The sequence below is a fragment of the Ursus americanus genome, chromosome 4, assembly GCF_024610735.1.
Source record: "Ursus americanus isolate L20-20 chromosome 4, mUrsAme1.1.p, whole genome shotgun sequence".
Taxonomy (NCBI): Eukaryota; Metazoa; Chordata; class Mammalia; order Carnivora; family Ursidae; genus Ursus; species Ursus americanus.
The window spans coordinates 54056903-54083248 of record NC_142130.1 but is presented as its reverse complement, the minus strand read 5'-3'; the positions used below and the strand labels follow the sequence as shown (position 1 = coordinate 54083248).

General features: G+C 37.7%; 1 protein-coding gene across 1 annotated transcript in view; it reads right to left on the bottom strand.

The window, feature by feature from the left end:
- The window catches only part of TOMM70 (translocase of outer mitochondrial membrane 70), a 34846-nt gene extending 11369 nt beyond the window's left edge, over positions 1-23477 (bottom strand). The window contains exons 1-6 of the mRNA XM_045785352.2: positions 22949-23477; positions 10417-10590; positions 7777-7903; positions 6071-6180; positions 2986-3134; positions 1081-1288 (exon numbers count right to left, since the gene is read on the bottom strand). Coding sequence (XP_045641308.1) covers positions 1081-1288; positions 2986-3134; positions 6071-6180; positions 7777-7903; positions 10417-10590; positions 22949-23275 — 1095 coding nt within the window. The 5' untranslated portion in view covers positions 23276-23477. The remainder of the gene's footprint in view (positions 1-1080; positions 1289-2985; positions 3135-6070; positions 6181-7776; positions 7904-10416; positions 10591-22948) is intronic.
- Positions 23478-26346: the final 2869 nt, after the last annotated feature.

Below are 26346 nucleotides of genomic sequence, written 5' to 3'. Positions count from 1 at the left end.
CATGACAGTCATCATTATTACTTGCCATTAAAACAAAAAGTCATGGTCATGAAAGCAAGAAATAGGTTTCTTCTGCAAAAAAATTTTTTGAGGCATTAAGTACATGTAAATTTTCTTTCAATGAAACAAATAAGAATGCCCCCACAATTATAACAAAAACAGGAACATATTTGTAATCAGTAGGAAATAGAATTAAAAATCATATTAGTAGGGTATCCTCAATTTGAACACCTCATTTTGAAAGGAACTTTTAACAAATACTTAGTTGTAATGCCTTTTGTTTACAAGAGGTGAAGACAGTTTATTAACAAATACTTAGGCCTTGAAAACAACTTTTATATTCCACAAAATACATGAATAATTCATTTGGAGGTGAAAAAAGCCAGAATTCACTTAAATCAGTCAGGAAACAAGCCACAGAGATGTTAACAAACTAGTAAGGAATTTAGTTAATTGGTAGATAAGCTCTGTCTTGTTAAAACACTGGGAAGGCTCATATAATTCAACAGATCCCCCTAAAAATTATGAAAATAGTTATGAACACATAAAAAGCTGTTCCAACCACACAACTATAGAACTTTTGGCGTATTTTAGTATATCTCTGTATCGTATTTTCAGAACCTGTTTTTTAATTCATGTTTACAAAATGTTTCAGATTATTAAATGTGTTTATTTTATTAAATGCATTTTATAATCTTGTACTTCCTATTGCATGTTATTTACAGTACTATCTACAGCACTGCTGTATCACCCTTACCGCTATCTAAATATAGTCTAATACAGCAGGCAGTAGCTATAAAAGGAAGCTGAAGTTACCAGATGCCATAGAAAAAAGAAAAAAATTCCTTTTCTGGCTAAAGATAAATATCACTGATATTTACGTTTCAGTTTCACTGCACCAAATCATCATTAGGTGTAGTTGCTTCCAAAATAAAAACAGCCTTTTGGAGAATGGCAACCACAATGTGAAAAATTTGGCAAAACCTGTAAAAGCCCCATTTTAAAATTCTTTTCTCTCTCTCCCTCACACACACACACACACACACACACACACACACACACACACACTTTAAAAGGTACCTTCACATTAGCTTCTTTCAAACTGATGACCTTATCTAAATCTGGTTTGGCCGCATTGGCATTGCCAATGAGCAGGTAGAAGGTGGCTCGTAGTAATAATGCTTCTGCCATGTATTTGCCTTGGGCATCTATTTCTTTTGAGCATTCACTTATTATTTTATCATAGTTTTCTTCTTCCATATACTGTTTGGCCCTTAAATATCCAGAACTGAAAATAAAAATGAACATTCAGAGATTATTAAGAAAGGATCAAATGCTGAAACTTGCCACACTTAGTATTACTAGAGTTACTAGAGTTAAGCAACTGTCCATTTCTTAACATTCCAGTGTAGGACTGAATGGGGCAGTGGTGAGAGGGGTAAGAGATTAGGATTTCTGATGTGGACTGCGACTCTTCTCGATGTCTTGGAAAGTTTAAAAAAAGGTTAACAGCAGAGTCAACAGCAGAAACATAGGGTTACCGCCCAGGCTTCAGCATTTATGTACGTTAAAGGATGAGCTAATGACTGATGGATCTGCAACGTGGACAAAGATCTGGTCTTATTCACCTTCAGACATATGCATACTGATGTCACTCAACAGTTATTTTATGACCAACAGAAAGAAAAGAGAAGTAAGATATCATTAAGTAGGGTCACAGAAGCCAAGGGAAGACACATGACCCAATCTGTGCTTGGTAAAGAACACTCTATGTTGTGGAAAATTCACTGTAAAAGAGCAGGACTGGAGGCAGAAAATTATCTGAAGGGCTCTCATCCAGAAGTTGTGTTGTTTCACCTAAATAAATAGACCTTGAATGAATAGGTGGAAATATCGAAGAAGCAAATTTAAAGGAAGATTCTTCTATTAAGTAGGATGTTAAAAAAAAAACACATACACACACCCTTTCCTATGTTTAAAATACAGTGGCCACAACATCATTATTCTTCTAAGATGGTAACTTTTATTGAGGATGCTTGTAAAAGGGATTTTTTTTTACCTGAAAAGGAAATTTATACTAGCTAACCTCTAAGGGGTCTTACAAATACGAGGCTCCAATAGTTAGAGTACATTTTCTCATTTCATTTGTTACATAACCTGAGTAGAGAAAACTGGCAAGTAACTTAAGCTACATCAGTCAAATTCTTACAAACTCTTTTATATTTATCCTATAATTACATCCTAATATTCCCTGCATTTTAACTTCATTGTAGTTTTTCTAACAAGGATTATTCCCTAACATGAAGAGGAAATTATTGGCATTATCTTAAACATTTACTTCTCAACTACAATTTTCTGAAAAGACTGTGTATTAACTAACTAAAGTTTGAATATCTTGGTACAAGTATGCATAGTATCTTCCCTTAAAAGGTAGCCAACAATGGTTGAAAAATTAGGAGATACAAATCAAAAGCAATGTCTCCTCAAACTTTCCAGTATGCTACAGATGCAAAACTATGCTTTGTTACAGGAACAATACTCCCTTTTTTCCAAAACTCATTAAAAATGTCATGTTGGTAGTAATATTGTACCTTCTCCTAGAAAGGAGAGCTGCCTTTAACACCAAAACACAATACTGATAAATACAAATGGATCAGCAGACTAGGCGACTTATACACTCCATCACATCGCTTGACCTCCAGTTGTAAACACAGCGTCTTGTACTTTGGTTTCAATTCTCTACAGGAGCAAACACAAGAAGCCCAAAACACAGAAAAAACTCTAAAGAAAGTCACTCTTCAGGGCACTCCTAAGCACCTCATAGTTTATAAACTTCCCTGCGCGAAAACACTTGGATGTTGAGCTACATGGTTAATTTTCAAGTTAGTGCCCCTTTTCCAAGACAGTCAACCACTTGACTCACTGGGAATCCTCTTGAGAATATCGTGTAGGACTATGTAGATAGACTATGCTTGCTATACTTACTTTTCTTTTACTTCTGAAGCCTCCCCTTCTTTGTCTTTGTCTTCATCAGACTTCTCTCCTTTAAGCATGGGCTGAGAAATTATATCATCCGTGAAAGAACTGAAGTAAGATTTGATAAACTGTGGAGATGGCATCAGAGGTTCACGATTCTGAAATTTAATCATGTTTAAATATATCAAAATGAGAAAACACTGACCAAAGAAGCAGGTACATTTGTGTAACACTGAGAATGACTCCTGTAAAAACTGGAATCTCGTTCTCAAATAACTGAAGAATATTAGGCTCCAAACCACAGGACAAGAGACAGTGGAAAAGGTAAAGTTACTCACCCCAGCTGTTCAAAGCAGGTTTTAAATGATGCCTCCCTGGGTCATGAGATCGAGCCCCACGTCGGGCTCTGAGCTGAGCATGGAGCCCGCTTAAGACTCTTCTCACTCCGCCCCTCCCCTGACACACACACACACACACACACACACACACACACACACGTGCACTTGAGTTCTCTCAAACAAACAAATAAATATTAAATGACACTTCCCTTCTCCAAAGATGTAAAACATCAAGAACTCCTAGGACTACACACTTAAAAAGGTGAAATGTGGAACACAGGAGGCAAATAACTGCTGAGTTAAAAATTACCTCCTACTGCACCTGGCTGGCTCAGTCAGTAGAGTGTGCAACTCTTGGTCTTGGGGTTTTAAGTTCAAGTCCCACACTGGGTAGACAGACTGCTTAAAAATCAAATCTTAAAAATAAAAATGTAATAAAAAAATAAAAATTATCTCCCTCTGGTCTCTGTCCTAGAAGATCAGCATCTTAACTAATCATTCAAGACCACATCTTACACAGGTGCTGTAATGTTAAGTCCATTTACTGTGGGCTTTCATCTGTCCTCTAGTTGTATCGCATCTGAAGATCCCCATTACAGTAAGTGCCATTGAAAGTCTGAAGGAAATCACATTTCTTATTTAAATTACCACATTTTGGCATGGCAACCTGATTCATAATTATAGAAGTATTTTAGTTCTCCTTTTAGTCTGATTAGGGTAAAGTTTTAGAGACGGTAAAGGGAATAACATGGCCATAAGGCTCTTAACATATATTTTGGATCCTTTAGCTTAAAAATTCAACCCAAAGATTTTTAAATTGAAATATGATATTTTAGATTGTATGCACAACAAATACCATTTCTGTTATTTTGGTGGATTTAATGTCTTTGTATTTGAAGAAGGAAAAAAAAGGGAATTTGGCTTTATAAGTAAATGACCTAATCTAGGATAGATGAGATTGGGAAAGAAAAACAACAGGAAATCTAAGGGAAAAATCCCTATTTTTGTGGAAGAGATACAATGTCTTAATTTGGGATTATACAAGTTAATATTTTAAATCAAATGGTCACCCATCAAGTGAAAAGTATGCTTAACTTCGGTATTTCACTAAAGACTCTGCATAGGAATGTACATTGGTAATTATTTGCCACTTTAAATAGCAGTTACTGAAGGCTGAGTAAATCATTAATGTCTTTTAGTTTACTATTTCAGCTTGGAAAAGGGACCTCCCAGGCTTCCACAGAGAATTACAAATTTAAAATGAAAACAATGTAAGTAATGGACTTAAGTATCAAGGGAACAAGACACAAGTTCTAGCTCTGCCACTTACTAGCCATGTGACCTTGCACATGTCATTTTCAGTTTTCTCATCTCTGAAATGGCAGTAAAAATATTTGCTTTATTTATCTTACAGGGTTGTTGTAAAAATAAAAACAATAATGTGAAACGTATTTTGTTATTCTGTGCCACAAAGGTGGCATACAAACAGATTAGAAAATGTAAGTGAAGGGGGACCTGGCTGGCTCAGTTGGCAGTGTGCGCGACTCTTGATCTTGGGGTTGTGAGTTCGAGCCCCATGCTGGGTGTAGAGATTACTTAAATAAATAAAAACTTAAGAAAAGAAAGAAAATATAAGTGGGAACTGATTTGGAACCTATGTAAATGTAGGTTATCTTATATTTTCTTACTACCCTGAAGTCCACCCAGCATAAATACTCAGCAATAACATTATATACACAAGGAAACTAGGCTCCTTCGAGGTTGTGAGACTTTTACATGGTACTTACAGTGTTTTGAGGAACCCCTGTTCTAGGAAATGATCAAGGGAAAAAAGTGTTCCAGAGTTTAAAGAGACTGAGAACAACTACAGCTACATTCCTCTCGGAGATTCACAATATATCCTAGCACATGAAAGTCCTGCAGTGAAGAAACCCGTTTTAACTGTTTAACTCAGTGAATATTCATAAGTGCAAAATTAAAAAAACACACAGCTTATTAAAATCAATTTAAAAGAAAAGTTATTCTTAAAGATAAAGGAACAATTGCCTCAATATTACTGAAGTTTAGCAGAAAATCTCCAGTGATATTTAGTAATGCCTGTGGTAGTCTCATGGCACTCTACTGATATCCCTCCATGATGCTTCACCATATCATACCTTTTACACTTATTAATGGTCTCTCTCACTAATAATTCTGTAAGGGCAAGGACCATATCTAACCACCCTTCTAAAATTGCTTTGTTCAATAATGTCTCTTGAATTAAGATCAAGAGACTGCCTAAAACCAGTGCCAATTTATATATTAAATACACCTTTAAAAACTTTAATGATATAGACAGGAGTTGGCAAATTTTTCCTGTAAAAGACCAAATAATGTTTAGGCTTTGCAGTGCCACAACCACTCCACTCTGCTGTTTTAGCTTAAAAGCAGCCACAAACGATGTGTGAGTGCTGTGTTCCAGTAAAAGATTATTTATACAATCAGGTGGCCGACTGGCTGTGGCCCACAGGCCTTGTTCGGTGACCCCTAATATAGATGAAGTCTTTCAGTGTCCATCCTCCAGATACAATATTGGATATAGCCTACATTCTTATTTTGAAAAGATAAGCTACAAAAGCCCAAGATTACAGAAAAAGAAACACAATGCAGATCTAATTTCAGCTGTTGCCATTACTATCACATCCAAGTTTAAGCAGTGTAAATTAAAAATGACCCTTCGTAATGTATATTCCCTCTACTGACCAACTCAGACTTACCTTGTATTTTTCTTTGGCTTTCTCTTTTCCAAGAAGTTTAAGAACTTTATCAGCTAACAGCATGCTTTGTTGATTTTGGAACCCTTCTAGTATACACACAGCAGTGACATCTAGAAATGATGGAAAAAATAGAAGTATAAAATTATTGCAAAGATCATCAGCAGCATCAGATGGGCACAATGTTACCACACAAAGCCATACCAAATCGACAGCCTGGTGTAGCTATCAATTTCATTTCCAGTAAATTGATTCTGTTCAACAATTTAGCTTTATATACTCTATAACCAAACTCAAAGCTCAGAAATTCATTCCACTTCTCTGGTTATTCACTTTCCTCACCTGTGAAATCCAAGGGACTATACTGCATGGTTTGTGATGTTCCTCACCACTCTCACATTCTACATAGTAAATAAACAAGGAATCCAGGAAGATTCTCTTCTGTCCAGTACCTAAAGGCCAAATCAGTGAAATGTGGCTCTCTCATGGCTGATTCTTTTTATAGGCCTCAGAATTATTCCTTGTGTCCAAAGCCATCTGGCCACAGAGTTCTCAATTAAATCTGCTGCAAAATACCATTTTCATCTGGTTATGCCACAGCTCAAGATAAAGTGGTTTCAAATTTAAAAGATCAGTGGTTCCTTAAACTCTCAACCTTTCAGAACACTCAAACACTGGCTGTTCCCACTCTTTCTGAATTCAGTTTCTCAAAATTTCAAATCCTCAAACAAGTCAATCTGCTGTTATGTTCCCCTGACAACCTGGCTAAAACCAGTGTTAATGTCTTTTTCCCATCCCATTCCTCCTATCTAAAATCCACTTATCCTCCTTTCTACCAATTATTAACTATTAGTAACTTGGACGGCTGGCTGAAAACTCAGAATTCTCTTTTCCAAACCAACTGTCCTTCTACCCACCAGCAAAGTATACGACACCACAAACCCTCAAATTTTTCTAAAACGTTCTCTAAACCACCCTCACTTGGAAATCCAGACCTTAAAAATAAAATGGCTTTTTCCTTTTAAATAATGTTATTTAAAAAAATTATGTCAAAATCTGGTTATTGATGCTTTTAAAGCAGATTTAGCCTGTAGAAATCACATTTTGGTTTAGCTCCATGTCACCTACAAAAATGTACTTTAAAAGCCAGTGGCCTATATATTCTAATTGAAGTTCTGGAAGCAAATATGGCCAATTAGAGGCCGCAGAATATTTATAGTATTTACGGAGAATGGCAAATTCACTTGATGCTTTGTACCAACTACATAATTTCCAATCGGGTATAAAATCACGTTTGAAAATACCAGAGCAAAAACCAAATGTTAATGATTCATCTCAAAATTATTTCATATTTATATAGGATAATCACTGAAAATATGCAGAATCTTAGCAGCACTATCACTGACTAAAACGTATTTTCTGATTTCTTATTTATGGAATTACACTGAGGCTCATTAATTGCCAAGTTAAAAATGTATGGGATGTAAACTTCAAATGTTAATACTAATGTAATTCCATAACTGAGAACAGAGACAATACTCCAGTGTCAACAATCTCAATTTAAACTAGAAAACAAACTCTCAGTTGGGGAAGAAACTAACTTTTAAATACAAATGATTTCTCTACTCACAAGCTGAGTTTCATATAAATTTACCAATGACTACAAAGCCTTTAGTAATTTTCATATGTAAACACAAAAATACCCTCACCTTCTAAACATTCCTTCTTATTGTCTAGCTTCTCGTGGGCTTTTGCACGTCTAAAGAGAGCTTTCACATATTTGGGATTAAGTTCAACAGCCTTTGTACAATCTTGTGCCACCTCTTTCCATTTTTGCTGTAATTAAAAGTATTAAAAAAAGTCACACTAAAGGAAGCACTGTTCAAGAGAAATCAGTTTTGGAAACTTAACAGGCTGAGTATTAAGAGTCCCACAACACACAAAAATATTCCCAATACATAAAAAGTGTTAATATCCACAATATATTGTAACAGCTCATATAAATACCTGTAATAAGAAAAGCAACCTGATTTTCAAGAACAGGCAAAAGACCTACTTAGGCCATCTTTCTACCACCAAATCTACAAACCTACCTGCATCTCTGTGCTCATATCATCTCCTTCCCGGCTGTTAAAAGTGAGGAAGTGCCCCTCTTCATCAGAGGCCACCCCTCCACTTGTGATCTGGATCCACACTGTCCCCACTTCAAGGACTTCACTCTGTTAACTGTTTCTCCTCTGCATCAAACTACATCTCTACTGAAGCATTCCCATGAGCATAAAAACACTCACTCTAGTATTTTCTATCTTTCAAAAATCCCCATTCCCTGCAGCTACTACCCCATTTCTTAGCTCTTTATTGCCAAACCTCCAAAGAACAGCCACTCTACTTGACTTCTGCCTACCTCAACGTGTGCTCCTTCTCAATTTCCTTTGCTAAATTCTCCCCCCTCCACCTGAGTTCTACAAGTGGAACCCTCACGGCCTCATCTCTTCTCTCTCTAGGTGATTACATCCATTGTCCTGGCATTACATAAAATCTAAAATTAGGCGGCTCTCGGATTTGAATCTTTAGCCCAAACCACTTCCTTAAAATAAAGACATTTCTTTTTTTTTTTTTTTTTTTAAAGATTTTATTTTTATTTATGTGACAGAGAGACAGCCAGCGAGAGAGGGAACACAAGCAGGGGGAGTGGGAGAGGAAGAAGCAGGCTCCCAGGGGAGGAGCCAGATGTGGGACTCGATCCCAGAACACCGGGATCACGCCCTGAGCCGAAGGCAGACGCTTTAACGACTGTGCTACCCAGGCGCCCCAAAATAAAGACATTTCTTAATTCAACTTCTACTTAGCTGTCTCACTCCTTCCCCATTCTATCGTTATTAACATTCCTGCTTTTCTTTACTGGTCACATCCAATACAACAGCAAGGTGTTGTTCTCAGCTTTCTTTCATGTTTCACCTAGACTACTACAACAGCACCCTTATGTGGTCTCTTTGTCTCCACGCCTTCCTCCCTATATTCTTGACAGAACACTGAAAGCAAGTTTAGAGGATGTTCCTGCTCTACTTAATATCCTTAAATATTTTCCACTAGACCCAGAATCAAATCCAATCTCCCTACCTATGCAATATGCAAGGCTTTGTCTCATCTGCCCTCTACTACTTCTCCAGTTGCATATCTCTATACTCCAGGATCCTTTATTCTTTAATCACACCAAACTCTTTCCTGCCTCAGAGCAATTACACATATGGTTTCCTCTATTTGTAACACTGTCTTCTCTGTTTTATGTACCAACCCCACCCCCAGTCATTCCTCTATTACAGATCAGGTTAATTCTTTAAAACATTTATGAAAATGTCATTTACTAGTTTGTTGTTTAGCTATCCTTGAGCTCTATGCATAACTGTTTGCTTTTATAAACCCAACTCGTACCACAGTAACCTTCCATATAGGAGACAGTCCATAAAATTTGGTTGAACAATAAATGGCGAGAATACAATTGCCCAATAACAACAGAAAAGGATGGTCAACTTTAGTAGTATCTTAAAAAGTGCAAATTAAAACAATGAGAGACAGCATTTTTCTCCTACCAGAATGGCAAATATTATTAAGACTGATGATATAAGTCAGTGACAATGATAGCAAACAAGCATGTTCATATTATTATTGTTGAGCATAGGTATTGATGCTGTTTCTTTATATTTTCATTTCTAGAATTTTATTCTTGAATTTTATCCTCCCAAAAGTATACAAAAAAATACTTACGAAAATATTTACTCAAACACTGAATGCAATAGGTAAAATAGGAAACAATCCAAATGTTCATCAATAAGAAGATGTTCCCAGTATGCAACTATACAACAGCTACTATATACAGCATTTCAGGAAGAATGACAAATCTTCATGTGCTAAGAAAAACTGCACAAGATATAGTGGCAACTGAAAGAATATGTTACAACAATAAATAAAATAAAATAAAATAAAATAAAATAAAATAAAATAAAATAAAATAAAATAGGTCTCCCCCCAACCCCACATATGGAGAAAAAAAGTTGAAATAATAGCCTCAAACTGTTGAGAAGGATGGGGTCACCAGAAACTGTAGCTTCCTGTATTATCTAATTTTATAAAATCTGATATAAATATAACTTTGGGTTATATTTGTAACCAGCAAAACTAAAATCTGTTCTTAAAAAAGTTATGTAATTAAAGGATATGAAAACAAAAACCCTGTAATTTCAAAACAATTGTAAATGTTCAGAAAATTTATTAGATTTGGGTAGTATTAACTGAAACACTATACAAATAAAGAAAACAAAAAGAAGAAAAAAACCACCTAAGATACATACCAACTGTTCAAAGGCAGCAGCTCTGTTTTGATAAAACGTGGAAAGGTCAGCGTTCTTCTCTATAGGGCACAAACTGATCGCCTCAGTATAGCACTGAATAGCTTGTTCATATTTTCCTGCTTTAAAATATTTGTTGCCTTTGTTCTTGGCTGCTTGGGCTCTATCAAGAGAGTTCTAAAATGAAAGGAAATAACACTTACCAATACTCAGGAATAGATTCAGATCAGTGATTAAACAGTGATAAACTACATGAACAGACACTTCTCCAAAGAAGACACAGAAATGGCTAACAGGGGGCGCCTGGGTGGCACAGCGGTTAAGCGTCTGCCTCCGGCTCAGGGCGTGATCCCGGCGTTACGGGATCGAGCCCCATGTCAGGCTCCTCCGCTATGAGCCTGCTTCTTCCTCTCCCACTCCCCGTTCTTGTGTTCCCTCTCTCGCTGGCTGTCTCTATCTCTGTCAAATAAATAAATAAAATCTTTAAAAAAAAAAAAAAAAAAAGAAATGGCTGACACATGAAAAAATGTTCAACATCATTAGCCATCAGGGAAATTCAAATCAAAACCACACTGAGATACCACCTTACACCAGTTAGAATGGATAAAACTAACAAGGCAGGAAACAACAAATGTTGGAGAGGATGTGGAGAAAGGGGAACCCTCTTACACTGGTGGTGGGAATGCAAGCTGGTGCAGCCACTTGGGAAAACAGTGTGGAGGTTCCTCAAGAAGTTAAAAATAGAGCTACCCTATGACCCAGCAACTGCACTACTGGGTATTTACCCCAAAGATACAGATGTAGTGAAAAGAAGGGGCACATGCACCCCAATGTTCATAGCAGCAATGTCCACAATAGTAAACTGTGGAAGGAGCCGAGATGCCCTTCAACAGATGAATGGATAGAGAAGATGTGGTCCATATATACAATGGAATATTTCTCAGCCATCAGAAAGGATGAATACCCACCATTTGCATCGACATGGATGGAACAGGAGGGGATTATGCTAAGTGAAATAAATCAAGCAGAGAAAGACAATTATCACATGGTTTCACTCATATGTGGAACATAAGGACTAGCACGGAGGACATTAGGGGAAGGAAGGGAAAACTGAAGGGGGGCGGGAATTGAGGGGGAGATGAACCATGAGAGACTATGGACTCTGGGAAATAATCTGAGGGTTTCAGAGGGGAGGACGTTGAGGGATGGGTTAGCCCAGTGATGGGTATTAAGGAGGGCACGTACCGCAATGAACATTAGGTGTTATACACAAGCAATGAATCATGGAACACTACATCAAAACCTAATGAAGTACTGTATGGTGGCTAACATAATAAAAATAAATAAATAAATAAATAAATGAAAATAAACGGTGAAAAACTGACAGAAGAAAAATGGGGAGGCAGAGTGGCTGTTTACAGTGTAAGTCACTTCATATAAATATCTTCATGGGATAAAGAGTCAGTAGTAGGATTGTTAAGCCAAAGGTTACTTATTTTTTTCATATTACAAGTTTTTATTTTATTTAAAATTTTAGGTAGTTAACATACAGTGCAATTACTTTTTGGAGTAGAATTCAGTGATTCACCAATTACAAGTGCCTTTCTTAATACTCATCACCCATTTAGCCCATCATCCCCCCAACATCCCTCCATCAACCCTCAGTTTGTTCTCTATTGTTAAGAGTCTCTTATGGCTTGTTTCCCTCTCCTTTTTTTCTTTTTCCCCTTCCCATTTGTTCATCTGTATTCTTAAATTCCACAAGGTTTATGTATTTTTAATTTCAAAAAAATTGCTGTAGTACTTTAAATGTAAAGATCCACTTTCCTGTCATTCCTGCCAGCAAGAGTTGTGACAGCTAATTTTTGCCAGTCTAATGGGTTCTCCATCAGGAGTGATTTTACTGGTTAGGACACATTTCACAATGTCTGGAGACATTTCTGATTGTCACAACCAAAGCCGCAGGAGGTAGGGGTGATTAGCTGCTATTGTTACCTGGTGGGTACCAGGGATGCTGGTAAACATTCTGCAATGCACAGCACAGCCCCCCAGCACAAAGAATTATCAGATCCAAAATGTCAACAGTGCCAAGTTCATTGAAAAATCATGATATAAAGTAATATTCCAATATTATTTTGATTTTCATTTTACTCATTATTAATAAATCTGAAAATCTTTTCATGTTTATTGACCATGTGGCTTTCTTATTCTGAAAACCATTTTATTCATGTGTGCTGCTATTTTTCTTTTAGGCTGTTTGACAACAGTGTAGAACAGATACTAGAAACACTTTGCCATCTTCATTATAATTGTTACTCCAAATCTGTTGTTTGTTCATCAATAAATTTTTTGTACTCCCATCTTTGTCTCAGAATTTTCCTGGGGGACCCAACTTACATTCTTCATGTGTACAATACAGAAGAGTTGGTAGTTACCACCCACTGAGGATAGCTGTGAATACCTCAGTCAACATTTGGGAAGCATTCTGGAGACAATTCCAGTTATCCAGGTTCTAACTACTAAATCGAAGAGCTTTGTGGCACGTCTTTACCCAAAACTTTGTCAGCACCATCCAACTTTAACAAATATGTGACTATGAAAGAATGAATCTATAGGTCTTCAACAAGTAAGCACTGTTGAAAAAAGCAAAAGCAGCTGCCCTTATAAATAACTTAACTGTGAAAGCCAAGTTGCTTAGGGCCCAGGGCATCTCACTCACAAAGAGAAAATGAAACAGCAACCCTTTTTTGTATCTGCTCTTTCTTCCCTTACTCTTGCTTCATTTTTCTTTGAGGCTTCCCCCGCATTTACCTTTCATTCCCCTTCTCCTTTAGCCTGAGTACAACTATAGTTATTTTTTAAAAGTATAGTGTGCAAAGATGTTAGAAACTGCATTTATCTAAGTTCAGATATATTAATACATTTTTTTAAGTAGGCTCCACACCCAACATGGGGCTTGAACTCATGACTCCTGAGATCAAGAGCCACATGCTCTACTGACTGAGCCAGCCAGGCACCTCCTAAGTTCAGAATATTAAACACTTAGTTTAAGCCAGCTGGTGTCAATAAGGAATATAGTTTAAAACCAGGATGTAGGAGGATGAAAAGAACCAAATAAACCATAAATAAAAGATGAATATAAAATCTTCCATTTGTCAAAAGCCTTATCATCTTCCAAAAACTTTGACAGTGAAAATCCTTGGCACAAAACATCCATAATAGACAACCTGGAATCTCTTATGTGGCCATGGACTACAGGAGGGCAATTATCAAGCTGATTGCTGGAAAACTGCATTTGAAGCAACTTCAACAGTCCTCCCACTCCACTGAGAGAAACAGAAGTCAGACTGGAGTAGGGCTCTGTCATCCACAAGGAGCGAGGATCCTCTACACCCAAAAGACAAGTGACAGGCATACCTGGGCAGTCTTCTAAGGGACCACATTGCCGAGTACTGCTAACATTAGAGAGATAGTATTTGAGAAAAGCAGGATAAACCAAGCAAACAGAAACTTGAACATCAGAGGAGTAAGAGGCTATCATAGTCATTTAAAAAAACAGGCTGCTTTTGGGGTGCATGGGTGGCTCAGTCAGTTAAGTGTCGGACTCTTGATTTCAGCTCAGGTCATGATCTCAGGGTAGTGAGACCGAGCCCTGTGTCAGGCTCTGTGCTGGGTGTGGAGCCTGCTTAAGATTCTCTTTCTCCCTCTCCCTCTAAAAATTAAAAAAAGAGGCTGCTTTTACAGAGCACCAATTAGACATCGTGAAAATCAAAAAGGATTATTACAGTCAACTCAATAGATGGTCTGGGACTGCATATTAGAATGGGCATAACTGAGAAACAAATTAACAAGTAGAAGGTAGAGCCAAGGATATCTGCCAGAATGCAGTGAAAACAGAGGATCGGGAGGTGAAAAGTTTGGAGGAAAAGTTAAACGACATGGAGTATAAATCCAGATGTTCCAACATCTATCTATCTGGAGTTTAGAAAGAGAGGCACAGAAAGGTGTGTTTAAGGAATTATTAGAAAAATTCCTGGAGCTGAAATGACATATTTTCAGACACATCACAGTGAAATCTCCCAACAAAAATCCTGAAAGTTTTTTGGTTGAAAAAATAGGATGTCCACAAAGGAAAAAGAACCAAACTGGTGTTAGAATGTCACAAACATGAGGTACTAAAAAAAAACAATGAAGTAACAACTTAAAGTTCCGAACAATCTTATACCTCACCAAACTAGCTTTTAAGGTTGAACACAAGAACAGAAATAGAAGTGGTACAACTTCCTTACCACTAAAAATAAACCCCAAAGAGGGGCAAATGATCAATACAAGCAGGAAGGAGAGGATAAGGAAACAAAAAAGCAGCTTACATATAGCAGGATTAAACATGTTAAGAATCACAATAAATGTGAAAAGGTTAAATCTCCATATTAAAAAATCTATGCTGCCTATTAGGCATGACCTAAAACAAAGTGACAGGTCAAAAAGAATGTAAAAAAAAGTTACAGAAGGCATATACTAAGAAAAAGGCAGTATCAGACAAATAACCATTAAAAAGCCTCAGATGGAACACAGAAGGACAGTTATATTGATAAAAGGCACAATCTGCCAAGAACACATCATAATCACAAATCTTTATGTGCCTAATAAAACTTCAAAATAATGAAACTCAGTTACTTCCGACATTATATATCAAGAAAAACATTCTTCCAATTTCTGGCAAAAAGTTTACAATGTTTCTAAGTCATTTAGAACATGGCTAATACACACCCTTAAACACTGGGGACTGTTTATGTAGAAAATAATGTGGCATATTAAAAGCATGTGAGAAGTATATCTGACTACAGACCTACTGAAGAGTTATTTAGTATTTTTAAGAAAGATTAGCAGATTAGATAAAATACATTTTCTGGACAGAGTAATGACCTTGTTTCATTAGCAGAAATAGCAGTGAACTCTTTCTTGTCTACTAGAAGTTTAAGACTAAATAATATCATACAGAATACCAGAAAAAGCAGTCATAGCAAGGGCTGATAAAAGAACAGAGAAATGAGTACACAAGGCTTCCTTCTTCTACTTAGGATAGACAGTTCCTACTTTTATTCAGCAAAGTCTAAATCAACTTAAAACCAATCAAGTGAATCTTTCAATTAGCTATTTTCCCCCACTTTTAGTAAAGTTTTATAACAGCTCCTTTTAAAATTATTAAAAATTCTTTTACTCCAAGATTCTTGGCTGGTTCAGTCAGTACAGCATGTGACTCTTCATGTCGGGGTTCTGAGTTCGAGCCCCATAGTAGGTGTAGAGATTACTTAAAAATAAAAAAATAAAAAATTCTGTAACTCCTAAGGCCAAAATCAGAGTCTGGTTAATTTCCTTTCCTTATTATACTGTTAAAAAAAATAAAACACACACACAACACCCCCCCAAACAACAAAAACCCACAAAAACAGAAACACAACCCAACACCCACAATGGTCAGAATGATACTATGGAAAAGGATCAAATTTTATAGGCAAATCACCAAGTTGCAAATTTTCCTCCACTGCTACTCCAGAAAGCAACCAAACTACATTTTCATAGAGCATAATCTTGGTTAATAAACCTACCACCCTAAGCTCACTGCCTGCCCAATTACTTTCTGTCCAACTATTTCCATTCATTAATAAAAATGCAGAGAAATAATGGAATTACAACAGGGACAGTACAGAAAAACTAATTATTTTGGCCTACTGATCAAATTTAGGGCAAAAAGCTGGTTAACACAATCCCAGCCTTCTCCTGTGTCAGGAACTAAACCCTATTTTCATAAGCTTTGAGGCAAAAGCCAGGCAGAAATGAAAATATATGCACTGGACAAAAAAGTTTATATAGAAAACACACAACTAACAATTCTTTATGAGGGATTTTCATTCCATCCTACAGGAACCCTTTGTACTACTATTCAGTCACTCCCCACCTGCTGCCGGCAGTCTACATTCCCGAGTTATAATAACTTTCAGAATTAAAGATTAAAGTTAGAAAATAAGCCCAGAGACAATTTTGAAAGCATATTTTATAAATGAGAAATGAAGATATACAGATCTAAAACATAATGGGAACATCTCGAAATGCTAGTATCTTTCATATGGTCTATTTGCATATCTAAAAGCTACTAGGGAGACTTAAAAGACTATAAAGCCATTTATCTTATTGGAAATCACTTTTGGTTTGGACAGTCTTTTTAAGGTTCTGAACATTCCATAATATTTTACACTAAAATTCTGTGAAAATGCAATTTCTGCATTAATTACAACAAATTATTTTCTAATTGACCTGAAAATTTTTTTTAACAAGTGAATTGTATCATGCCATTCCCTGTTCAAAACCCTCCAATAACTTCCCACTACTATTACCTACATACAAGACTATAAACTTCCATTACTTTACTTCAGCCATATACTAAATTTCCAAACATGGGCATAAATTCAAACTCTGTGAATACGGTCGCAATACAGATGAATTGTGAAAAAGATATTTACATCTGCCTAGTATGTCACATAAAGTATGATTTAAAATGGTCTACTAGAAAACTTAGTTTTTTTCCATCCACACTTTAAGTTTCATCTCTTCATAATAACTGTCCAGCAGAGTCAACTCCATGACTTGATGTGATTCTGCTAAATGAATTCAACAAATATTTGGCGCCAAATCTTACAGGGAATCCTGAAGTTAATGCATTAAGAAAAAATCAACTGTCAAAATTACTTCTGAAGAATCTCAAAGAGAGTACTCCAGGTACTCCAGTGGGGATGCACGGTAGGTGCTATTACTATCCTCAGTTTACATATAAAGCAACTGAAGGCCAGGGAGACTAATTTGCCTAAGGCAGGATTCAAATTCAAGCAATCTGACTCCAGGTTGCCTAAACTACTGTACTGCATGGATCGTCATCCACGTTCTATGAAGAATATCGTTAGAATCACACCCAGATTCACATTCTGGAACTAAAACAAAGAGATTCAGATATCCTATCTTGCTCAGTACTGACTCTAGGGCAAAAGGTCTTTATATGAAAAGACAAAGAATCATCAGCACAATTAGATCTTTTTCTTTATGCCAAGCAATTATAACTGAATTCATTTTAGTTAAAAGCACGTCTGACGTAACTCCACTGTACAACAACCAACAGGATAGTCTTTATCCTGAAGGAATACTAGGGGCAGTGTAAGAAACAAACAAGTAGACTGGCAGCTTCTCTGCAGAACTACTACTGATTAAAAAAAATTGAAACCGCAATTCACATCAGGAAAATGTACATTAGGTGATTAGTATATTGTGTAATAACCAGAAAATTATTAGGCCCAAAGTAGCAACTGCATATATATATATACACACATACATCCAAAACTATCTGAGTAAGACACAAGAATTAAAAACAAATAACTCAGGTAATAAATCTAAAATGAAACAATGAGAGAAGTAAGTATGTATGTCTCTTCAACAACACTGTGCTAGAACTTGTCAAACAAGATGCAAACCTAGGAATCTGCCCCACACCTTTTGGAGAGACGTATCTACTCTGGAGAACAATTAACATTTAAAGACCAAAGTGACAGATACTAAAGTATAATAACAGTAAATTGAGTGGAATACAAAGTTTAAAAAAAAAAAAAGCAAGGTTTGACAATCAATGAAGGTTACTCACAGGAATTGCTCTGGAACCAAAAATGACTGACAAAGGAGAGTTGGGAAAATACTCCAAGAAGGAAAAACAACCCCAACAGAGTTATTTGCGCACATACACACACGAGAAATTCGGGAAACCAAAAAGAGTCCTTCAAAATAAGTCCTGCAATGGTAACACTGACTACATTACAGAAAGCTTTCAATGATATACATTTGGCAATAAGAACTCACTGTAAATTTTTAGCAAGTATTTATAAAATATTATTCTGATGATCACATATAGTCACTGTGAAAGGAAATGAACTGGAATCTATGTATAAGAAAATAAAATGGTTATCACCATAATTACACATTTATATCAAGTTAAAATATACACGAGGTGGTTTGATAGTATTTCTTTTCAATGGTTTCATTCCCTTATATTTACCAAATTCCAAAAGCATATTTTAAAATTTGAATTCCAGCTTAAAAGAAGTAGCAATCAACTGGGGAAAACTGACAGCATGTGAAACAATCTTTTAAAATACTTTATCGACCAACTGTTACTTTTATATGAATAAAAGCTAGGATAACAAGAAAATACTGAGATAATAATAAAGTCCTTTCCCATATTATATTTTAAAAATCTACATGTGTATACATATATATATATACACACACACACACACACACACACACGTTTACACACAAACACACATACCTACAAAAAATGAAGCTTCATTGGTACATTTACTTAACCTCTGCTTTGTACCAAGCATTGTATTGGGTTCTGAGAATACAAGAGTAAGACAGAGCCAGTCCTAGCCTTCACATATTCCAGAGTTATAGCAGGAAAGACACGAATAAGCAACTCTACTAGTAACATGTGGTAAGTGGAAGGGAAAAGTTCAGTGTTACATAATCACATAGTGGTATGCCCAGGTAAAGAAAGGGTTTCAGAAAAGGTTAAAATACTTACATGTTGTGATTTGAAGGATGAGAAGGTAGGGATACTGGGCACAGAATATTCAAAGACGGAAAACATGAGGAAGTGTCAAGATATAAAGTTGAAGAAGCAAGCAGGATCAAGATCATGGAGGGTCTTACATGACAGTGAGTTTGAACTTTATGTTGTGGGGAATGAACAGAACACGACTTAATGATTTTAAGCGTGGGGCTGTCAAGATTTATTCTGGCAGTGACAAAATGGATTAGAGGAAGACAAGTGAGAGAAGCAGGTATTTAGTTGAGAAATAATGGCAATGCGAATGTAGTAGTCAGACTTGAGAATTTTCTAGGTGTTTTCCTGGATTGGATGTGGAAAACACGCAAGGAGCAGAAAGTTAAGATGATATCCAAGTCTCTGGCTTGGGAAACTAGTTAGATGAGGCACATTGATAAGGGGTACTCTCAGGAAAAACAGGAGTCTGGATGTGAAATATCTGTGAAGTAGTGAAGTGAAAATTCCCCTTAAATTTGGGCCTCTTGAGAGGTCTAGGCTAGAGGCAAGAAATTAGGGAGCTATCAGTACATGAGATAAATAAAGCTCCTGTAGAGCAAACAAGCATCGAGTGAAGGTGTGAAAGGTAAGAATGCTTATGATAGAACCATGAAGATCACCAAAAAGAGGAGGCAGAGGAAAGAGCCTGGAAAGGAGACCGAGAACAATCAGCAAGGGAGGTATCAAGAAATTTTTAAAAAGCAATGAAAATCAGAATATAGTATGTCAGAAGCCACAGGAAAAGTTATGAAATTAAGAGCAGACAATGTGAGTGAGCTAAAGATCGAGTGAGATAAAGACTGAAAGGTGTTCACTAGACTTAGTTATACAGGAATGTCATTGGTGGCCCTGATTTTTAAAATGACAAGAAGCTCATTTAAGGGGAGAGAATTACTTTACTTCAAAAATGACTGAAAACAGCAGGTTACTCAGTCTGTGACCCCCTAATTAAAATATTTAAGTACATTTCTCCCTTCCCATTCTAGAGTGCTTAGATTAGTGGTTCCTAACCATTTCATGTGGGATAACTCCTGTGTAACACTAAAAAAACTTGAATACCAGAATAACTATATTTTGTCATCAGATTAAAAAACTACCAGATAAAAAGCTACTATACTCAATGAAGTTTTAAATAGATGCACATTTCAAAAAAAAATCCCAAGTTTGAAAAAAGAAATGCCTAAGACATCTATCTATGTAGCCAGAATACCATTACTTGGTGTCTATGTGGGTGTGGTAGTCCCTTGCTGTAACTCAGGCCCAGAGAATGAGAAGCCCTATGGATAAGATGCTCTTCAAAGAATCTTTCCAACTTTGGAAACCTGTAATTCTTCAAGTTTAAAAAAAAATTACTGAAGCAAAATGGCACATCATGGTAGGTTTTTCAATGGCCCAAAATGGAACATGATTTAATACTTTAAGTACCTCAATCTTAGATGCTATCAACTGCAATTTGATGCCTTTCTTTAGTGAAATCCTAAAATCCCATTAAAGAGAAATATGAATTTCTGTTTTTGCTTTCAAGTGTTTATCCCAGAAAAAAAGATAAATGGCTGCACATGAAAATTTCAAGCTGGATAATTTTATTGGTTCATTTTACATAAGGCAAACGTAGACCAACAGACAAAATTACCACTGATTTTTATTCACTGAACACTGAACAGACAATATTTGTCCATTCCTTCATTCCCTTAAAAATTACAGCTGTTGCTCAGGTGGGCAAAGAACAGTTGGGGCATCAGGATTCTGCCAGTTTTTCCTCAGATGAAACAAAATTATTTCCTTATTTATCAAACCCACTAAGGTTGCCAACTGAAAGGTGCTATTCAAATATAAAGCAATTTCTCCAACCACAGATAATAAATAAATTATAACTGGCGGTCAGTTATATATAGATAGTCTAATAATAACTTTAAGGACTATAAAAGACAGAAAAACAGTCTTTCGGTATTTACTAGTCACCATCAGTTAAAACACAAACTTCCTTTAGAAGAATGGCAAAGACACTGTTGCTTTACTGAAGAATCATTTAGTAATTCAAACCAAGAATATAAGCCCACAAATTCCACAAGGTGAACAACCCTAAGTGTGTTTTGCTCAGTTTTATTTTGGGTCAAAAATAATAAATCATTAAAGCACTTCAAGTTACACAAGTCATTCTTAAAATCTAATTTTTAACAGCAGCGACTTAAAAAAATTGTTCTGATAAAACTACAAAACACCCCCAAATTTAAAAATCATCACACTGTTGACCCAGACAATGCTGAAAAACTAAAAATGGGATTTAAGAAAATTTAAAATCTGAAAGGCAGTTTGCTAAATTCCACACCAATGGTATGCTAAATTCAAATACCAAACGGGTAAGGTGGGGCAGTATTTGAAACTGAAAAAAAAAAAAAAGTCGAAAAGTTTCATGTATAAAAATTATTTTTATTTTTAGTGGTTATAGAACTAAAAGCTTTTATGTGTTTCTCATTCATTCACTATTCTTCTGTTAAAATGAAACTAACAAAAGAAATAGGAATTGACCAGAGAATTTCAGACATATGAAAACGACATAACGCAAGTGCGAATTCAAAGAATCTCCCGATTACCACTCTCATTAGCAGCGCTCAGAGGCAAAAATTTTTAGGGCTGGAAAAGATATTAGAGATCTAAAATATTGTACTCCTCTCATAGTATATGCGGATGACACTAACACCAGAGAGATAAAATGACCTTCCGGAGGTAACTATGCTGGAGAGTCCACTACAAAGTGCACATCTCCTAATTCTCACAGTCCATGGTCTCTTCCAGGGTATCATACTGCATCTTTTCTACATTAAAAAAAAAAAAGGCAATGTTTTACTCTCCCATTACAAAGACTCTCTCACAGCCTACCACAATACCTGACATATAGTGGGCATTAAATTATGGTAGTTCACTCCGACATCAAAACTTCCTTTAATGCTAATTTGACTACTTAGTAAAATCATGTCTTTAACCTGAATAATACAATGTGGAAATGACTTGCAAATGTATTTGACTGGGAGTTATTTAACCAAAGGTTTCTATGAACTGTGGTTTACTCCGAACTACCACTGTACAATCCAAGAGGCAAATAAAATCTTCCACCTCACCCCATCCCAGTATTGTTAAATGCAGCCAGGCTTATTCCCCACAGCTGTCAGATACCAAAAGGATTTAACAGTCGGTTCAACAAAACCATGTAAAGCGGTTCACCAGATACTCTGACGCTTGGCCGAACATCAAAGAATCTTTATCACGCATGTCAGGCTTGATCATGTAAATTTTCAGGTAAAATTAAAAAATGAATTTAAGATGCTTCTACCAAAAAAGTTTAAGAATTCATTCCCACAGATTAAAAAAAAAAAAAAACAAATGCTACTCAACACCATTTTACTCTGTCAACAGTCACTGTATTTACCTAGCCCCTACCCTAAGAGACTTCAAAAAACGGTGGTGGCTCGTTATTAGAAGATTATTACCGATCAAATTCAGGCCTCGGGAATCAGCACAGCAATTCCTATCAACGACAATGTACTAATCGTTAATGGAATTTGGCTTCCTTCACTAAATACAATTTTCACATTTGCAGATGTCCCCCGTACCCAAAACGCCAGAGATAAATGCTGTGTCACTGAGAAAAAAGACAAGTATTTGTCTGAAACCAAAGGAAACTATCAAAGAAGGACGCTACCTTGTGCCCCCCCCCCCCCCGGCTATTCCAATCCCTACAAAGGCAGCCAGAAACGTGCTTCCCTAATAAACCCATGTGCTGCCAGGCAGCTTCCGTCTAATGGTAAGCCCCCTGACCCGCACTAGAGCTAGTCAAGGAAAGGCTGCACCCGCTGGGTTCCACCTCTGTTGCCCAAGGCTGCTTCTCACCATTTCCAGGTGAGCACCGGGGCCCTCCGGATGTCCGCTGCCCGGGGCCGGACTGGCCCTGCCCTCTGGGGTCTTCCGTTCGCTGTTGCGCTTTAAACCGCCGGCGTCGCCTCGGCCCCCAGCCTCCCGTCGCCGCCTCTGCCGGCTCCACAGGTACATGGCACCTGCGCCCAGCAGCAGGGGCGCCCCGACTGCCAGCGCCAGCTGCCATCGCGGTAGGCCCCCAGTGCCGGGGCCCGCAGTCGCGCCGCCGCCGCCCACCCCGCTCCCGGAGCTGGGCGCAGCCGCCGCGACCACCGCCGCCTCCACAGGCTTAGAGGCGGCCATGACGAGTGTCCTCCGCCACCGCCTCCCTGCTGGTCGCGGGCGCCTCAGTCACCAGGTAGCGGAGGAAGACCGGAGGGAGGGAAGGAAGGCAGTGGGCGAGCGAGCACGCTAGGCAGCGAGAGCGGACGACAGAAAAGGGCCAGAGGTCACCGGAAGCCTAGGGCATGCCGGGCCAAACCCGGCAGTCCTTTTCCTCCCTTCTCAACCGTGGGGAGGGGGGTTGGGAGAAGAGGGGGAAATTACTTCCGGGTCAGGGGGAACAGGGCGGGCGGGGGCGACCTGAGTGGCCCTATCTCTTTCCTTTCGCCCCGCTGCTGTTTGTGAGACTAGCTTCTAGGGTCTTGGGCCTCCGGTGCTAGCCAACGTCGTTCCCTCCGCCTTCAGAGGGCCCTCTTATCTGGGGAAGCGGAGGAGGGACGCATATACAGCGGATTTACGGTGCGCAAGCGAACGGTGAAAGTTCTGCGACGGCCCTGAGAACGGGCGGGAGTGGCGCAGGAGCTGTGAATGTTATTGGTTGGCAAGAGTGGTGGGCGGGGCGTAGCCCGAGTAGCCCAGTTTATTGGTGGAATTTGGGCTTCGTTTTCCCGTTACCGCCACGTAGGCGCATCTTAGACCTTTGGGGCTGGTAGTTTGGTTGTCCGTCTGCCAGTCTGGAAAACCAACGGCTTAAGAGTGTTAAAGGTGTGTGAAGGGAGAACTCAAGCTAGAGCTAGCCTGTTTTATCACCGATCCTCTTATTTCTACCGTGGCCAGATTTTAGTTTGGAGGAATTTGAGATTACTGGGGGCAACAGCAGATAGCAGAAATCAGACTGGGTGGATACGGGCAAATCTAAATTGCCTTCCGCCAAAACGGCTTGAACGGAGTCCCTGCGGTTCACTGTCTGTACCAGTCGCGAAAGCGATGACGTCTGTATGTTGTTAATGAAGTTCTTGAACCGAGTGGGTAGACATGCGAAGACCCAGAGTTCCCTCCTGCTTGCAGCTTTCCTATACGTATTTGTGCGTCGTGCTGGATTTCTCCTGACATCCCAACCCACGTCGCGATCCCTGGAACACCCGCGCCCTCCGCAGTGCTCTGATCCGCCCACTGCCTTGCGACTTTTGCACCAGCTGTCTCAGCCTTCTTGCTTCATTCCCAAACCGAAATTTCAATTCATAGCTTTCATATAGCTTTGTCAAGTCCTTTCTCCATGCTCTGCACCAGACATCTTAAAATACAAGAATTTCCCTAGCAAGGAATTGTTCGGAATTCATAGTATTTTCAATAAGAAAAGACAATATTAATAGAGAATCCAGAGCAATGGCTCCCCATTTTAAGTATACTGGTCTGCAGCCCCTTATATTAAAAATTTTAAAGGATCATTCAGCTTTGGGGCACAACAGGATTTTCAGCATCACAGTAGAGCTACATAAAGATTGAAAGATAATTTATAAAGTGGCACCAAAACAGACGGATTAAATTAGAATGGCCTAATTTGAAGGTTTCAGGATCATTGCTTTTCTCCTGCTTCATGTAGGTTCCTATTAGTAAATTGCTTTCAGGTGATAGGGTTCTTCAGCAACAGACTAAAAAGATGAGCTAAAATTCGTAGCAATAGAATTGAGTTGATCAAATAGCGATTGTTGCAGGTAATCGTCTTTTGTTCCTTCCTGATTCCTAACCCCCGAAGGAAAGTCTTCTGGCCTTAATGTAATTTCTCCCTTGCCATTTCAGAGTAGAGTTAGGATTTTTCTTTACTGAAATTTCCGTTTTTCTGCAGCCTCAGGGGATTGTAGAATGCTAGTAATTACTGTTGGTAGGAACTAAGTCATTTGAAGTTTTTAAAACTCATTTGTTGGAATAGGTAACATTGTTATGGTTTCAATCCAAAAGTTACAAAGGGTTTACTGTGAAAAGTCACCCTGTCCCTAGCCACCCAATTCCCCTCTCCAAAGGTGATCAGTGTTAGAATTTCTTCAAACACTTTATTTAATTAATATTTATCTAAAAGTCTGTTTTTATTGGTTTTATTTTTAAGATCGGCATCAGTAAATGAATTTGTTCTTGTTACTTTTGTGATTTATTGAATATATCATTTCATTCCCTAGCCTATTCATCTCTTTTCTCCCATTTTCTCCATTTCCTTATTGATTATAGTGTAGAACTGGGTAAGAATGTCATTAGTTCTATGACCTCACTGACCTGATGCATACATTTCTGAGCTGTGAAATAGTGAAAACATACGTCTCACACCTACATGTGAAATATTTAATTTTTTAGTACATTGTTTGTTACAAAATAGCAGACATTCACTGCTTTGTTTTCTGTTTTTCTAAATTTTAAAGGAGAGAAGTAAAATTGTCTCTATGAAGTTTTATGTATGTGAACATAGACATTTTCTTGCTAGATTAATGCAACTCAATAGATTTCTTCACCTCTTCTCTGCTCTATCTTGGGAGTCAGTTGAAATGAGGTAGAACATCTAATGGACTGGGATGTGAGAGACCTGAGTTCTCATTCTAGATTTTAATACTAATGAGCTATGTGTGTGACTGTGGGCACCAATGTCCTCAGTGGATTAGATGATTTCTAAGTCTCCTCCTAGCTTTAAAATTGTATGATTCTATCCCCTTCATTGTCATCGCTACATGAAAGGCTTTCTTATTGGTAGAGTTGGTAGATAGCTGCTTGATTGGTGTTTAAGCCTTCCAGTGAGTCCACAGACATATAAAGCACATACATACACAGTTGGATTCTCTTTCAACTTTTCCTTAGGTTTCCATTCTCTATTTTTCTTCACTGAAAAATTACTGGAAGGAATTGTTTATGCCTGTTTTCTCTACTTATTTATTATCTATGTCATCCAAAATCTATCAAAATCTGGTCTCTAACTTTATTACTAGTCTGAAACTACCTTAAAGATCACTTAATTCATTGTTTGTTTTTGGCTTTATTCTGCTTTTATTGAAGCACTTGATACCATTGGTCATTCCCTTCTTGAAACATTGTTTTCCCTGGCTTTCAGGAGACTAAATTCTCCTGGTTCTTCTACTCATGTCCAATTTCTAGATAAATGCTGTCCAATA